Source organism: Ornithodoros turicata, chromosome 1 (assembly GCF_037126465.1).
Source record: "Ornithodoros turicata isolate Travis chromosome 1, ASM3712646v1, whole genome shotgun sequence".
Lineage (NCBI taxonomy): Eukaryota > Metazoa > Arthropoda > Arachnida > Ixodida > Argasidae > Ornithodoros > Ornithodoros turicata.
The window spans coordinates 149,316,658-149,333,676 of NC_088201.1; the positions used below are offsets into that span (position 1 = coordinate 149,316,658).

The following is a 17,019-nucleotide window of genomic DNA, read 5'->3' on the forward strand; positions in this document are numbered from 1 at the left end:
ACAATAGTAGCGTTACACTCGATGGCCGCATGCATAAGAGCGATGAGAAAGTGATCCTTTCGGTGCAGTAACGAGGTCATTACAAACGTATAACGCTGTTCTGATCTCAAAGGATTGATGAGATCGATAGATTGTATATCCATTAACGCGGTGTGCCGCACCCATGCCAAGTTTGCATACAGCTATGAAAAGGAAGTTGTGTTGTTGTCGATGAGATTTAAAACCAAGGAGCTTGTTACGTAGATTGCGAGGATTCAACTGCATCGCTATAGCCTTTCTATACAATTCCATCATGCTGAGGTAAATATAATGCCTCCAATGCCAGAAGCGCTTGAACCTCGGGCAGCTGCGACGCTCCAGGAAATGCAGAGAAAATTGCCTTGACTGTCGCGAGCACCGCAGAGAAAAGTGTCACAGGAGGCACAGCTTCGATGGTTGATGGTGGTAACTGTCTTGTCATGCCTGCTGGTACTGTCACACCGGCGTAAATGCGTTTAATCCGCCTAGATGGACCAGGGGGTGTTTGATGGCTGCTTCTGATGGACTTCGCCGCGATGGTGTTCTGCAACCTTCGTTCGGCTTGTGCAGGCCGAGGTGGGAGTGCGGGAAAGTCGTGTTCATTTGTACCATACGTGAAGGTGGCACTACCACCCTGGGAGCGTGAGATGGAAGCTTGGCGTCTTTTTGTGGCGGTCTTCACTGAACATAAAGAAGACGATGCAGGGTGGCCGGATCTACAGTTTGCACATGTTGGCGCTCTCTTATTGTTACGCTCTGATCGGCGGTGATTTCCGATGTGAGACGAGAGCGAACCATAAGCTTTTTGTTGCCATTGTTAACAATGCAAGGTGTCACAAAAAGTGCACGTCCCTGACACTCAACAGATGAGGAGACGGAACGGTTGTGTTTCGAATGAGGGTTAGCTAAGAGCTTGTTATGTGCTTCTGGTTTTCTGAAGCATTTTAACTAGAGCGTATGTGGTTTACTCACAGGCGAGCAAGCTGGAACGCTGCATTTGGCAAGGCACTGAAACGCTTGCCTATATCGCTAACAATAACAAACTTTTTGCTGGCGTTGCATATTCCTTTCTCCCATGTGAGACCTTGAATGAGAAAAGAAAGTGCATGTTTTTAATGTGTATAAGCACCATGTGCTGATTCGTAACATCTCATGTCGTTATATCAATAGCAGCAGAATACGTAATACTTTCATATTTCGTACCTTGTGGACTATAGCTCTTCTGTTTCCCTTCAGTTGTGAATACTTTCCGCCTGCGATATGAAGAGAGTGACATGTTTTTAAAGCTGACAAGGAAGTTTTAACCATGAGATTCACACTCTTCAAGTGCCGTCAAGCGGCGGCGTATCGAGGTCAGAAGGAAGGGTTATCTAGTTATAAAAGGCGTATTTTGCACAAGCTCTGCATTTCGAAGACCGACTCGCGATTTATTAACGTTAGTATAGCGCATGGTCGACCGAGGAAAACGCTAGATTGGCAGATGAAGTTGGCATTGGTTAGAACTTTGTCCCACACTGCGAGGATGACTATTATATTTTCATCAAACTACCAAAAGCGCTGCGGTAGACTAGTGCATCAATCGATCGGATGCATCGTCATTGAAATTGAAATTGTAACGATCGGTTCGGAAGAACAGACAACACAGGAATGAAAACCGAAAGTTTTTTTCGGGCTCCACTACCTACTAGCTTCTTTCTTCAGAGGCTTGCTTGACCACATCCCGTGACAAAAAATAATACTGCCCTGGCCCTAAAAACGACGACGGTCCCCTCCCAGCAGAAGATCTAAACCAGTGCGTCATGCAGTCATTGGCACGCATAGTTAGCCGTGCATACCAGTTCCTATGGCACACCGATTGAACCATATACTGAAATACATTATTTGAGGATCGCTGATTAAGTGTAGTAGGGCGTGAAACATCTGTAACAGTGACGAGAATGCTTCGTTGCAATTACTTAAGTCTGCAACGACGCCTAATTAATTCCTTAACATTTCTGACGTCTCTGCCTATCATATACCGTGTTTCAATTCAAGCTATCGTGTATAATGTGATAATCGGCTGGATGCAGCTGTAATGGCCATAGCTTTCCCCGATTGCTTGAAGCTCTTACGTGAGTATTTTGTACATACACAAGCACGCGAATGATAGAGATATCTAAGGTCCTTACTTATTTCTCATGTTTCATGCTCTTTACAAGTTAAATTTTTGGTTTGCGATTATTTCACGAATAGTTAGGACGAATATTCGAGACTCAAACCTACTGTTGCACTTGTAAACCATTACATATTTGCATTACTTACATATACCACTCTCATTACATATGCCACGTATACCTATACAGAATCTTTCAAAAAATCAACGGAACCAGATTTATTGAACTTATTTTCTTAAAATTGAGTAATTCTTCTTATTGAGACATATCGTGTGCTCCATGTCCAGGGGATGTCGCAGGGATGTACAAGCTATGAGTGTACATAACGTCCAATTGTGTGCATCCCTGCAACATTCGTGTGACGTAAGAGATACGTCTGCGACGTTTGCGATTTTTCTGGGATGTCTCTCTCTGGGATATGTGGTGTCCACTGGGTCGTTCTCCGACTGACGTTGCAGTCCCTGTGGATGGTTGAAGTACAAGAGGCGTGGTCATGGGGAGGCATAATGTACGGCTGCTTTAAAAATGCCTTCCATGTATAGTAATTTGGGAAGGTAATAAGATAAGAGATAATGGAAGATATGCTCTCACCCCGAAAAGACGAACACGATGTCTGATGGAATGAACTGCGCTTTTGTACGTGTGAAGTTGTAGAGGGAATGAAGGCTTTTGCCAGCGTTCACTTCACCTTCCTCCACTACGAGAGCATCCTTTGTAAACGGGACGTTCTGTAAAAGCAGAGAATCCAAAATGGGCGTTCACAGGCTTGAATTTTTTTACTGCTAAGTACAGAATAATGCTTTCAAAATCATCCTTCAGGAATCTCGCGTGCCCCGTGCAATCTCTTTTACGGCAAACTGTGATAGAGCGCCACGCGCATCTCTTGATGAAGTTTTTAGGGACACGTTTTTAACTGCATTGAAAGTAAGTCCCTAAAGTAAAATATGTGTGCCACTACGTTAAAAACGTCTACAGTTGACGGGGGGATTTATTGGCACAAAAAAAAAAAAAGGAAAAGGAAAGATAAAAGGGGAAAGGTCAGCCATGCAGCACGCCGGCTTGCTATTCCATAAAAGTACAAAATAACTATTGCCTGTGCACAAGACTATAATGAAGTAAATGTAGACCCGACCTGGATAACACAGTATCATAGTTGTGCGCACATGAGAAATGGCCGGAAATAGCTTCTCTGATATTGAAAGTGGCAGCACCCATGACAGACAATTTTTTTTTCTCTTGTGCGTACATTTCCACTCTTGGCGCACCATGCGAAAAAAATCGTATATCACAGCTACTAAGTAACATTTATATACGTGCAAGAGGAGTGCACAGCGAAAAGGTGCTAATCTGTGTAGGAATACTGCAATAATAACCAATGCAGGAATGACTTGACACGCAAACACACACAAACACAAAAGATGAAAGAAAGAATGGCACACCCCAGGAACTTACTGAGTGAAATCATTCACCGCTTGTACTCTGTGCAGGTAGTACTTGATGAGTGTTCATGTCGTGATTGCCCTCCTCATGTCAACGACTCGACTGGCGGATACCACCAGGGGCAAAAGCAACCATATTCTACCATAAAGCTGGAATAAACGCTACTCTCCATGTGTTTATTTATCTCCCACTAGCACCGCGAGCTGGCCAAGAGTTTCGTCGGTGCACAAGATGGCCAGATTGATCAGCGCTTACTGCACAACCGTTGAAGGAGGGAAACACGTGTTCGCAATTGTTATTTGTTCTCCAATAATGCGACTGCGTAGTGCTTTCTTTCTGTCTAGTATTTTGAGAGCGACCCGCTCAGCTGTTCCTTCGCTACGGTGCGCTGCAGTGCGCGTATACGTTTGCGAAGTTGACTTAAATTCAATATATATATATATATATATATATATATATATTATTTGAGTTTAACCAAAAGTACGTCTGAGATTTTTTTGCTACGTCTTGCTAGGAAGACGGTGCATCGAATGACACATTGATCACTCTTCTATCCTGACCTCGTCATACATAATTTTTCGGTCAAAAATGTGCATTTTGTCGAATTTTCACAACTTCACTTTTTTAGTGCGGCTTACATTTCTCCCGCGTGACTGGATTTCTTGTGGTTAGGGTACAATACTGGGGCTATTTGCAAAAAAAAAAAAAAATCGAGGAAGAAATTCAAGAATTTCGTATTGCAAAAAAAATCGCAAACTTGCACACACCTTGCGAATTTCATGTATGCCGGAAGCGTCGAGCCCTTCGAGTGCGATGGTGAAAGTTCAAATACCGTAAAATAAACTTCCCCTATCAAATAAGACGCTCCGTGCCTCATGTGGCCATCATGTCTGCTCAAAGCGACATAGGTTTTCGCAAAGCACTGCATCTTAGAAAATACCATTGTGTTGTTGCATTCCGAGTCATAAGGTCACAAAATAATTAACATAACATTCCTGGGAGGGGGAGGGGGAGCGGCACCTCTGCATCATTTGGCGTGGAATGGCACAGTTGCAGTTCTGCGACTTCTGTGTGTGCAAAGCGTGCGGAGGCGCTCCTGGTCTCTTCAGTAGAATTCGTCATGGACCGTCTGTTCTCTACAGAGTCATAGCCATGGCTGAAGGCAACGTGTCTCTCTCTCTCTTATTTATCGTGTCGTTTCACCATCGCCGATTTTTCTCGCAGCTTTCAGATGTTGACTCAATTGTCAAGGATAAACGGTGAAAAACTCAGAATTATCGGAGAATAATGAATTCCAAAACCGAACTCCGAACATGCCAGATAACAATACAAGAGAACCCCGAAACTCAAGCATAAGCAGGAATCTAAAAATGTTGAAACATTTGATAAAGCCGCAAGCGTACCTGCCTCATTGGTGCACGGATTCTTACCTGACCGTGAAACATGACGAATTCGAACTTGATTCTAGGATTCTGCATATTTTGATATTGGAGGTTGACCTGAAAGTTTAAATGAATTTTACATTCAAATGTACTTCCTCTAGAATAGATACATAACAAGTCAGTAAGGACTGTAGAGTCTCGGAATCAGCATTAACTTCGTTCATAATCGACCATGCCATGGCGGCTATGGAAAACAGTTACAAAAACGTTATTTTTGAGGGTCGTAGCGAACCGGTTCGGTACATGTTCTGGAGAAAGAATAGAGGTTCGAACCGGTTCAGCGATGCGAAAAATTTTAATATGCTGATCTTACAATTCAAACATGACCATAATAAGTGCACAAAATATAACTCTCTCTCACTGGAGTGTGATTGCATAGTAGCAGCCCGTGACATAGTCGTTAGAATGGTCGCTTTTCACGCCGAGACTGCGAAGTCATGCGGGTTTGAATCCCGGCACCGGCTGTCCTGTCACCGGGGTCTCTGGGCTTTGCGGCAAATTTTCCAGACGAACGTCAGTCAGTTCGCCCTGTGGTCAGAACAGGACGCATACTAATCCCCTATCTGCCGCTCCTTTCTTCTGTCCTCTCTCCATCTATCCACGTCCCTTGCTTCGCGGCGCTAACACGGAATTTAAAAAAAATTGTAGTGGCGCTGCAGTTCCACCGGCAGCGATGTTGAGAATGAAGACGGTCGAGTCTCGTGAGCAGCTGCTAGGCAGCTGGCATTCGGGTGCTGGCCTCCGTGCAATAAACAGGTACTACCCAGTGGTGGGCAGTACCGCAGATACATGTATCTTCGATACAATCTTTCGATACATTTTGTGTATCGGTATTAGGTATCGCGTGCCAAAAATGAGAGTATCGGAGTATTGGTATCGAAAATACATTTTTAGTGTATCGTGTATTTTAACGATACTCGATACTAAAAAAAGACGCAAATATTGAGGCTGTTGTGGCTGTGTTGGTCGGCGGCGTTCGCTCAGGCGGTAGTACAAGCCAGGCCGCAGCGGCGTAGACATGTCGACCATAAATTCGTTCGAAGGTTACGTCCGCGCGCGCGCTCCATCGTCAAGGTCGCCCGGAGAGGAGGCCCTGGGCCCTGCCCTGGGACGCGCTCGTGGGCGCGCGCGGCTTCTAGTTGGTTCCAGAAGAATCTCTTCCGTCTCTTTCTACGGCGTGCGCGCCGAAAACGCCTTACACAGGACCAACCTCACGGCTTCTGGAACTGCGCTGCCCGATGTCCCCCTCCTCAGTGCGCAAGAGCACGTCCACTTGACTTGAAGTGTGGATTCCGCGTCTGCCATGCGGAAAGAATAACCGCCGGCTTAGCTTGAGCACTGTAACCCGTTCTACAGCTCACAACTCACAACGGCCAACTAAGAAAGTCAAGTCAGAAGCAAAGTCAAAAAGCAAGAAAGCAAAGTCAGAAGCAAGAAGCACTGTACTGCAGTACCAAACGATAAAAGCAGCAGAAAAAAAGTTTCAGGTTTATTCGTATGTATAGTCAAGTGCTCACAGACCGGTACGCACGAAGAACATTGTCTTAAAGAATTGTTTTTTGCTATGCTGCTTATTGATGCGATCGTTTCAACGTACCCATGGCTTCAGTCTAAAGTTCTAACAAGACTAGCTGCTTAGACAGTGCAGCTTCATTAAATCCGTGCAGTCGGATACGTTGAAGCCCTGTCAGAAAAAGTGCGCTTTAAAAATACACTAAAGGCTCTAGAAATAACGAATAAATGTTTTTACTTCCCTAATCATATTACCAGCTTTATTATATTGTGATTTCAGTAATATAAACTTCTCTAATCATAACACCAGCTGAATTATATTAAAGATTTCAGTTATGTATCGAAGTATCGACGATACAGTACCGAGTACCTGTATCAAAAATCAATTTCGGTTCTGTATCTTGTATCGGTATCGGAAATACAATTTTTGAGGGTATCGAGTATCCGCATCGAAGATACTTTTTTGAAGTATCTTGCCCAGCCCTGGTACTACCCACATAGTCCGGTCACTTCAATTGGCGACGAGCTGTTACAGCGATGTCTCTTCCGGAGACGCCTCCTTCACCAGCTGCAGCGAGGCCTGAGGAGAGAATACGTCATTTTCGGAGTCCAGGAACCTTTGATCCAGCCAAAGAGGAATGGAACCTCTATCATGTGAGGTTCGAAGCTGCCTTGCGTGTGGCCAGGATTTCTGACGACCGAGACAAGATCAGCCTAATTATATCATCATTGAGTCCAGAAGTCTTCAAGCGACTTCATTCATTCATTGCAGCCACGCAACGTTGCCCAGGTCCCCTTCAGCGAGCTTCTCAAGCGGATCTCAGAGCACTATACGCCGAAGAAATTCAAATTTGAGACGCTTAAGTTGTTCTCTACCCGTCAAGACGAGGAAGAAAGGGTGAGGGACTACATGGGGGAACGTCTGTCTGCTATTTTGGTCGCTGCGAGTACGAAGCAGAGACGGATCTTCGGACCTGCTCGTTGCTAACCGCGTCCATCGTTGGACTGCGAGACGAACGACTCCAGACATGGCTTGTGCTTGAAAAGGACCTTACCTTGGATACTGCACTCCGGTTGGCGGAAACTTGTTTGGCAGCGGCGACTGAATCACAGCAGCTGTGCTCAAAGAACGCGGTGCACTTACTGAGGCCTGACGGAAACATTCGGTGCTTTCGATGTGGAAACACCAACCACAGTGCAGACGACTGCCGTTTCCGATCCGAAGACTGCCGTTCTTGCGGGAAGTAGGGCCACATTACGAAGATGTGGCGCAGCGGAAACTCCTCAGCGACGTCATCAGGCCGATCAGGCATCAGGCCGAGAAGAAGAAGGCGCTCTCGTAAGGTCAAGCTCGTGACTGATGTTTACATAGCAGAAGAACACTCACTCATCTCATACTGAATTAGCTGTGGCCAATCTCCCTTGCGGATCGCGGCCATCTTCCTGGGGAGAAGAAGAAGAAGAACAAGATGGACAGTTTGTGACTTGCCGGATCCAAGGAGAAGATGTGCTACTTCAAGTTGACACCGGATCTCGCGCAACCCTGCTTGATGAGCGGACTTTTCTCAAACTGGGAAGCCCTAAGATACGTCCTCCAAGATACCAACTCTGTTGCTTCAACAAGGTCGGCATTGGACTGCGCGGACAGACACATCTTCAGGTATGCTTGGGAGAACGCAGCGAGAAGCTTGAAGTTCTGTTCACTAGAACGGAACACACGAAGTTTCTAGGGAGGGACTGGATTGGAGCGCTTCGCGTCGACATGAATTCGCTCTCTGTTGAAAGTGAGGAACCGTATCTGACCGAGATCCTAGTGAAGTACCAAGATTTGTTTCGTCCAGAATTAAGAAGGTGTACGAAATGTTTGGTTCGCCTGCACTTCAAGGAAGGCGCACAACCGAAATTTTACAAGCCTCGCCCCATTCCGTTCGCTACAAGGCAAGCCGTTGAGAAGGATATGCAAAGGCAAGTGGACAATGGAGCACTGCAACCAGTTGAGGTCTCAGAATGAGCGACGCCTATCGTTGTAGTGCCGAAGCCAAATGGAGCCATAAGGGCATGTGGCGACTTCAGCGTTACCGTCAACCCGCAACTGGCGATTACACAGTATCCACTGCCACGACCAGAAGAGCTACTGGCAGTCCTCAACGTTGGTCAGAAGTTTACGAAGCTAGATCTGTCTGAGGCTTATCTACAAATGGAACTTGATGAATAGGCCAAGAAGATGCTCGTCATCAACACACACAAAGGACTGTTTCAGTTCAACAGGATGCCTTTCGGTATCGCCTCAGCACCAGCTGTTTTTCAACGCACGATGGAACAGGTCATTGCTGGACTGTCATCGGTGGCTTGCTATCTTGACGACATTATCATGACCGGAAGAAATGACACAGAGCACCTCACAAACTTGAACAAGGTCTTTACTCGACTACGTGTATTCGGCTTCACTTCGAAGAAAGAGAAGTGTGCGTCCCTCCAGCCGCAGGTGGAGTACTTAGGCCATGTTGTGGATGCATGAGGGTTTTAGACCATAACCTAAGAAGATTTCAGCAATTCTTAATATGCCTCCACCCACTCAAGTGTCCGAGCTGCGTTCATTTCTGGGAATGGTCCAACATTATGGCAAGTATTTGAAGAGCTTGTCGGATGTTTGCGCATCGATGAATGTCTTGCTGAAGAAAGGTATGGCGTGGAAGTGGTCATCCGCAAGCGTAGAAGCTTTCGAGACGGTGAAGAGGATGTTGACATCCGCGGAGGTCCTCACTGACTACGACCCGGAGAAGCCCATCTTCTTAGCAGTTGATGGTGCTTCCAAAGGACTCGGCGCAGTCATCTATCACCGTATCAATTGCAAAGACAGACCGGTAGCTCACGCATCAAAGACACTCACGTCAGCAGAGACGAAGTACGCTCAGATAGAGCGAGAGGCACCATCATCTTTGGTGTGAGAAAATTTCATCAATACCTACGGCGAAGGAGATTTGTCCTCTACACCGATCATAAGCCCTTGACCACCATTTTTGGGTCAAGAAAAGGAATGCCTGTCTCAACAGCGAGTCGTCTAAGGCGCTTGGCACTTATTTTTATGAGCTACACCTACGACATCGAATTCAAAGGAACGAAAGACATTGCTAATGCAGATGGTCTATCTCGTCTTCCGGAAGGCCCGGATGCAGAATTCGATTGGTCAGGACACCAGGAAATCTTCAGCGTTCATTCTGAAGAAGTCGATGCCATCCAAGATGAGAGCATGTCTATCCTTCCAATAACCGCTGAAGACATCGCAAAAGCTACTGCCAGCTATTGGTCCCTCTCCATGGTGGTAGACTACATCGAGAACGGTTGGCCGGCCGAGTGTTGCTGCTGAGTTGTTACTATCAGCGACAGACAGAACTAGTAGTGCACAAGGGTTGTGTCCTATGGGGCTTGCGTACTGTTCATCCCCCTACATTCAGAGAAGCGATGCTAGACGTCCTCCATGGCTGTCACGTTGGACAGTCTAAGATGAAGACGTTGGCACGTTCTTACGTCTGGTGGCCTGGGTTGGACAAGGCTATCGAGATTAAGGTGAAGCACTGCGACTCGTGTGCAGCAGTTTCAGCTCAAGAAGTACCGGTACCTTTACACCAATGGGAACCTCCAGGCACACATTGGGTCCGGCTTCACGCGGATTTTGCTGCACTGCAAAGGGTCCATTACCTAATCGTCATCGACGCATTCAGCAAATGGCCTGACGTTAAATGCATGTCCAAGACCACCGCCAGCAAGACAGTGGACGCATTTGCTAACGTATTTGCCAATAACGGGTTTCCTGACGTCCTTGTTGCCGATAACGAACCCTCGTTTACCAGCGAGGTTCTCGAGAACTATCTACGAGCAAATAGGATCCGTCAAGTCTTCGCTCCTCCATACCACCCTAAATCGAATGGCCTCGCGGAAAACTTTGTACGAACATTCAAGACAGCCGTTCGTCGTTCTACGTCGTAGGGAGGAGAACGGGATCGACTACGCGAATTCGTCTTCAAGTATCGCGTTACTCCTCATTCAATGACAGGTCGTCCACCATGTGAACTCTAGATCTCAGACACTACCGATCGGTACTGGATTTGCTGTGTCCGGACAAGGCTCAGGACTTCAGCGTCTCAGTCATCTAGGAAATCCTGTGCTAGACAGAAGGGGACCACGACGTCCGAACCGGCGATCGCGGCTTCGTAATCGGCCAGAAAGTGTGGATGGTCGACCCAATCAAAAAAGGCCATTGGAAAATTGGGACAATCTTCAACAAGTAGGGCTCCACAATCTATGTTGCGAAAGACGAGTTCGGCAAAGAACACAGGGTACGCAAGGATCATTTAAAACGACGAGAGTCTACGACTACTTCTGGCTGCTACTGGCTTCCGCATATTCTACAAGACGGCAGAGCTCCATTGCAGTCTGCAGGAAACAACGCTTCTGGAGGCTTCCTTCTCCCGTTTCCTGAGACGACTGAAACTGAAGGCGAGAGCGAACACTGCCCTGTTCCAGCGACAGCAGACTCTGCAGTTCCTCTAGAAAACTCTGCTGCTCCTCTAAGGACTTTCGATCCCAGTTGTCGCTGTGCCACCAAACTCCGAATCATCATCATCTAAGGACTTTCGGAACTTGATATCCAACGCGCACGCGTTGTAAACCGGAGCGCTACGAATATTCTTAAAGGAGGAAGATTGTAGTGGCGCTGCAGTTCCGGCAGCGATGTTGAGAATGAAGACGGGCGAGTGTCGTGAGCAGCTGCTAGGCAGCTGGCATTCGGGTCCTGGCCTCCGTGCAATAAACAGGTACTACCCACGTAGTCCGGTCACTTCAAAAATCTGCAACAAGAAATCTGGCTGACAAGCGTAGCATAGCGTCAAAACTATCAGCGCGTTCAGATAGTAGATACCCTCAGCTAAAATGTACAGGGCCATAGTGAAAGTGCACAGTGTAATACAGGGGTACCGAACTCATTCGTGTACGAGGGCCGCATTGAGCCATGGAGGAACTACGCGGGCCGCATACCACGGCTACAGGGTACTCGGTTTCTGATATAGATGACACAGCACACAGATTGAGACAGCATATAATGTATGTATTTCGGTTACTTACTGCTGCTCAATCACAGGGTCAGCAATCATTTTTATTTGCTCTGTCATGAGGAAACTCGGCACCTCTTGTTTTTAACTATTGCCTCAACATCGCGTGAGAGTGATTGCCTGTTCGTTTGTTAGTTATGAGCGTAACATTTCACTTATTCAGGCTCATCAGAGAAAAAGCCTGTTCGCATCCGTATGTTGAGCCACGTATGTAGCCACAAATTATTTTTGTTAGACGTATATTGTACCGAACGTGAACAGACTTGTCCGCGGCAGCATACGTGTCTTCAGATACTTTCTTCCAGCGTAAGAATAAAATGAAACCGCACCAACTTCAGCGAGCTTGTTCTTATCGGTGCATCGCAGAGCAAGTCAATCAGTTCCATATGTTATAGTCATAAGGAACACTGCCAAGAACTGCGGAAAAGGGCGAGCCAGAAATATGCGTTTCAAATGTCCTGCCCTCCAAGAATCTTTGCTTGAATTCACTCTGTAGATCAAGCCTGCGACTGAACCGATCCGTTTATGGTGGCATTAAATTCACCAATATTACAAATCGGCCGTGTAGGGTTTGCTCAGCAATTTGGTAGGAATGTACTAGTAATATTCATCAGCAAAGTCGACGAAAGCAACACAGAAACAGACGCGGAACACCGAACTTTTAACCCCTGAGCATATGATTAAAGTTTCAAAGTTCGATGTTGTAATACGCACCTCTGCTGTAATTTCCTCGACAAGTAATAGCCGCCTTGGCTTGGTTGCTTATTTGTGATACGTGGCGGAATGGCGTTCTCGTTGGAAGAGAGCTCAGAAGCGAATTTCACGATTGGCCGAAACATTAGATATGCGACAACAACGTGGCAATATGCGCTGACAAATAAATGCGGATGTGCGAGGTCCGATTAAAGACACGAAATTTTACTGAGTGGTTCTCGCCGTTATGCATGATTGGAATTCAGAATGTTCTGGATTCATATCTCATTTGATGAAAGGACAAGAGGTTCATACAAGGACACCAAACGAGCCAAAACATGATAAACTTCCATCTCTAGCAGCTCCAGGAAACTTGGTGTGCTCAAAAGAAAGCATTGGCACGTTGAAATCCCGTTGGTTCCTGCGCGTGAATTTGCCGAATGAATAAGTTTGATGTTTCTCGAAATAAGATTTTGAAATCGTTGTGGAACCGTTAAACCTCTGCTACATGGTTTGAAAGTGAAACCAGTGGCTGATACAGCATTAAAACACATGACAAAAGAGAGACGCAGTCAACGCAACCGCTGTGTTTACATTTCGTGGTGTCTGGGGCTGTTTCATCCACTGGATTCATGCTTCAATTACCCCAATCGTTTGTTGTCTTAGTTGTCCTAGGTGTAAGAGAAACACTCTGGGATTGCCTTGCTAAAAAAAGCATCCCATCTAAACCGTTTCGAGAACCGTGTACCGCTTAAGATTTATTTCGGTTCAGTTCCACTATGGTTCAGCGGAAGAATATGATTTCTGGTCGGATCAGTTCTGGTTCAGTGAAATCTAACTGTTTTTCGCGATTTTCGTTTCGGGTTCAGCTCCGGTTCCGATCCACAATGCAAAATGGCAAAGAAGACACTGCATTGTCCAGACAACTTTTTCTGTCTTAGCCGTGACATGTGCAACTGCAGCCTTCCTTGGACTTCTGCGGCCACGATAACTCAGTTGGTAGAGTTGCTCGCCTGCTCAGACTGAAAATTGCAGATTCGGTCCCAGCAAAGGACGGCAGAAGATGGGGGGAAGGACACGTTGCTTCCAGCTCAGTGTGCAGGAGATTTCTATCGCTCGTTAAGGGCTCATTCGCCTCAAGAAATGTGTGCAGAAATGATATTAAAGGAAGTGTAAAGTCAAATATAACCACAATGTTACAAGATATAATGTAGAACTTGGCTGTGCGACCCCACGGACACAAGCCATCACTCCTGAGTTCTTCATACTTTTCTCATTCATTAATTTTGAACATGTCTAGAAACTGAATGGTGGCGACTTTCAACGTTCGCCGAGGACAAAGTTGGAGCCGGCTACAGCTTAGCGAAGATACGTAATGCATTCGAGAGGGTTTACTAATTAACGTTACACCTGTACCATGCCTATGAGAAATAGCTGTGCGATATGCACATTCTGTTGACATTTCTCTCTCTCAACGTCTCTGTGTCGTCTGCACGCTGTTTCGCTACTGTCTGTAAAACCTCGCTTCCCTGCGATTTATACAAATGTCTGGAATACGTTCTTGAGTTCAGGAATACAAAAACCGCGCACCTTCGATGATGAAACGTGCACTGCACTACCGCCACTACCTTGCCTAGATGCTCGCCTAGTTGCTTACATTTTGAATAGATGGCGCGCTAGTCGTCTCAGGGTTGGCGCATTAAGGCTGCGTCTACTAAAAAAGCGCCGACAGCACCGGTAGGGGGCAGCGCTAGCGACAGCAGGCGCTGGTTTAGTAGACAAGCTCGCTGGTTTTGCTGAAAATGGCGGCCAACGAGCAGACGACGAGATCCCCGATGGTACCGCGCAGTCGATTACTGGATGTTTTTATTTCCGAAGCCTCCGAGACAGATGAAGAGCTGTGTATAACTGGCGCGCTTTCCGTCCTTACGACAAAAAAGCAAACAGACAAAGAATCCGAGGCCATGCACGAGAGCCGCCTTCAGGTTAGTCTCGCCGAAAGCGTATCTCGGTTCAAACCCTACCGCTTCCAGACCGATTTTAGAATGTCACCAACATCGTTTGAGGTTAGTTCATGTATCCACGACCCGTATAGGCTGCATGTTGGCGTCGGGTAGCCACTGTGACAGTGATGAGCCCAGCAGTCGATGTGGACGCCATGTTCGAACTACGCAGCGGGCGATGTCGTCTGCTATCGTGACGTCACACAGCCAGCAGCAGCGCGCTCAGCGGCTCCCGACCTGCTGCCTGCGCTGGCCAGCGGGAGCAGCGGCGCTGCGACAGCAGGTTGTCTACGAAACGAGCGCGCTGCCCTAGTAGACGGAAACTTGCCATCCGCTGACAGCGCTGGCAGCGGCGCTGCTTTAGTAGACGCAGCCTTAGAGTCCGCGGAGTGCGCAAGCTTTGCTTGGCGCAGTAGCCTTTGAAATTGGATTGCTGAAAAATCCTCAATATACAGCAGAGCTATTACGTATCTGAAGCGTGTAAGTCACGAGCTTCTAGAAACGCACTGAGTTTCTATAAGTTTGCCATTCACTTTATAGTTTCTTTAAGTAAGCGACTTTTATAAACTGGCACTGTGTCATCACCTGGGAAAGCTCCAGCGGAAAAGCATCATCATGGACGCACGTTGAAAGGGCGAGTCAGGGCGTAGCGAGGAGTCGATTCACAGAGTTTCTGATTCGCTTTTTAGGTGCCCTGGAGATGGTCGCTTTCAGGACGATCCTTTATTGGTTGTTGCCATTATGACAGTTTCTTTGTCTTTCCAGAGGGAGCCTGAACATACGGCGTCTGCTCTTGCAGGCTATGTCATGAAATTGCACAAATGCTACGCAAGTACTTCACGTCGGATTTCCAGTATCATTTTCATAATCAGCGAGAAATAGAATGGTATCATACTCTCGAAATGAATAGGTATGAAGGACGCCAGGTGGTAGAAATTATCCGCAGTCATACTTTGCGGTGCGTGAATCATGTCGTCGCACAAATATAGGGTGACTCCATATTTCCTGTAAATTATACTGCTCATTATGTTACTATATTAGACAGCATTGTTAATCCCGAACTTCAGGCTGGTGCAAGGATCGGAGTGGTTTCCCGGCGTATACATTCCTTGTATCCTTCCAATATCTGATGCGGTGTTGTAGAATCACAATCCAAAAAGGACGTGTGTTAGAAGCATAGAGCTAATATAGATCTTTTTCTGAAGCTGTTTTGATTCTCCCCAGGTGGTTTTGATTTGTGTTCTCCCCAGGTGGTTCTGTTGGTGCGCCGCCATGTAACGCCTTCAACTTGCGTCTCCGTTTATTGCTGCGACGTAGGTCTTTCGTTGTGCGTTTCGTAGTTCTATGACTCGCACGCGGACATGAAATGTCGAGAGTTGAATTTAGAGATGGGAAGACATACTCTGTCGTAGGGTGCAGCAACAACGAGACGCTATCAAAGCGTGAAAGTGTTCCGATGTGATTTGCACGCCCCGCTGGTGCACATAGACTGTCCGTGCCTTGTGCAGCTTTCGATGCACACATTGCCTTTGGATGAAGAAAATAAGGATTGAAATCTTGGAAAGTCGGGTCGGGTAAGCTATTCGCAGTTTGTGGGTTGTTCTGGCTGGTGACACCTTCCTGTATATTCTTAGGCATTCTCGCTTCATTTTCCTGGTGACCGGCCTACAAAAGCAAATCCGTAGCCGACACTTCGTTTGTCAACCCCTGTAAGTAATATACCTAACTATTTATTTCGCCAAAAATTATCTGTAGATTGCCACCCTTATTCATTGGTTTCACAAAACCAACCATATTTCTAGCGTACTCGTTATTTTTATAGCATGCATTATTCTATTGTCAAATGTCAGCGCATATATGTTTTCGTTGTGGTAACATGAGTATGCAAGCATGAGTGTACATGTTTTATGGCGAGTCCTCTGACGTTCTTTGACAAATTCCTACATCATCTGCTTTGGTGGGGGTGGTGCTGGGGCTCACCGTTGTCGGCCTCACAGAGGTGGGCAACGTCACGACTGACGCCCTGGGGGACTGTGCGTCCTGGGCCGACTTCTAAGGGAACTGTGCCGACATATGTCTGAAAGCTGCTTTACAGAGCGCTATGCACAAGGGATCCTGATCAGGAGCCACGTTCCACGCTTGACAGTGATCACGCAAATGTCGTGAATTCCTGTGATGAAACAGCAACGTGCTGCAATCAATGATACTTCAATTATTCAATGAATTCTTCTCAAGAGCCTTCTACGACAGTTGATCCAGAATCTCAGTAACGGGATTCATGCAGAAACTCTCCATGAGGCCGTCCACGTCAGAGACCGTCCGTTGGCTGCAACAGATCAAGACATGCTACCAGCATCAGAATCCGTGATAAATGACACTGGCGAGAAAAGTGCGTCTGTGACCTTTGTCTGTGATCGTTTTGTGCAGACAAGGTGTAGTTTTTATGAACCCTACCAGAAGAACAGTTCCCATACCTCACTGGACTTACAGAAAGAGTATTTAAGGAATATGTCAGAGCGGAAAAGCTCCGAAGCAAACGTTTCTTTTAACAAAATTTATGTGTGACCCCTTTGTGTGCGTGTGGAATTAAGTAATGCTATCGGTATCACTTCGTAAACGTTGTCATACCAACCGTTTCTCATACCTTACC

The 17,019-nt window shown here is 46.5% G+C and overlaps 1 protein-coding gene across 4 annotated transcripts in view; it reads right to left on the reverse strand.

Annotated features, from left to right (window-relative positions):
- LOC135370921 (uncharacterized) overlaps nucleotides 1-17,019 on the reverse strand; it is a 90,309-nt gene that overhangs the window by 37,778 nt on the left and 35,512 nt on the right. For 3 of the 4 annotated variants that reach the window (XM_064604842.1, XM_064604868.1, XM_064604861.1), the window contains exons 3-6: nucleotides 5,042-5,110; nucleotides 2,763-2,899; nucleotides 1,222-1,271; nucleotides 991-1,102 (exon numbers count right to left, since the gene is read on the reverse strand). In XM_064604842.1, the coding sequence (XP_064460912.1) occupies nucleotides 991-1,102; nucleotides 1,222-1,271; nucleotides 2,763-2,899; nucleotides 5,042-5,110 (368 nt within the window). The remainder of the gene's footprint in view (nucleotides 1-990; nucleotides 1,103-1,221; nucleotides 1,272-2,762; nucleotides 2,900-5,041; nucleotides 5,111-17,019) is intronic. The other variant, XM_064604851.1, reaches the window with a different exon arrangement.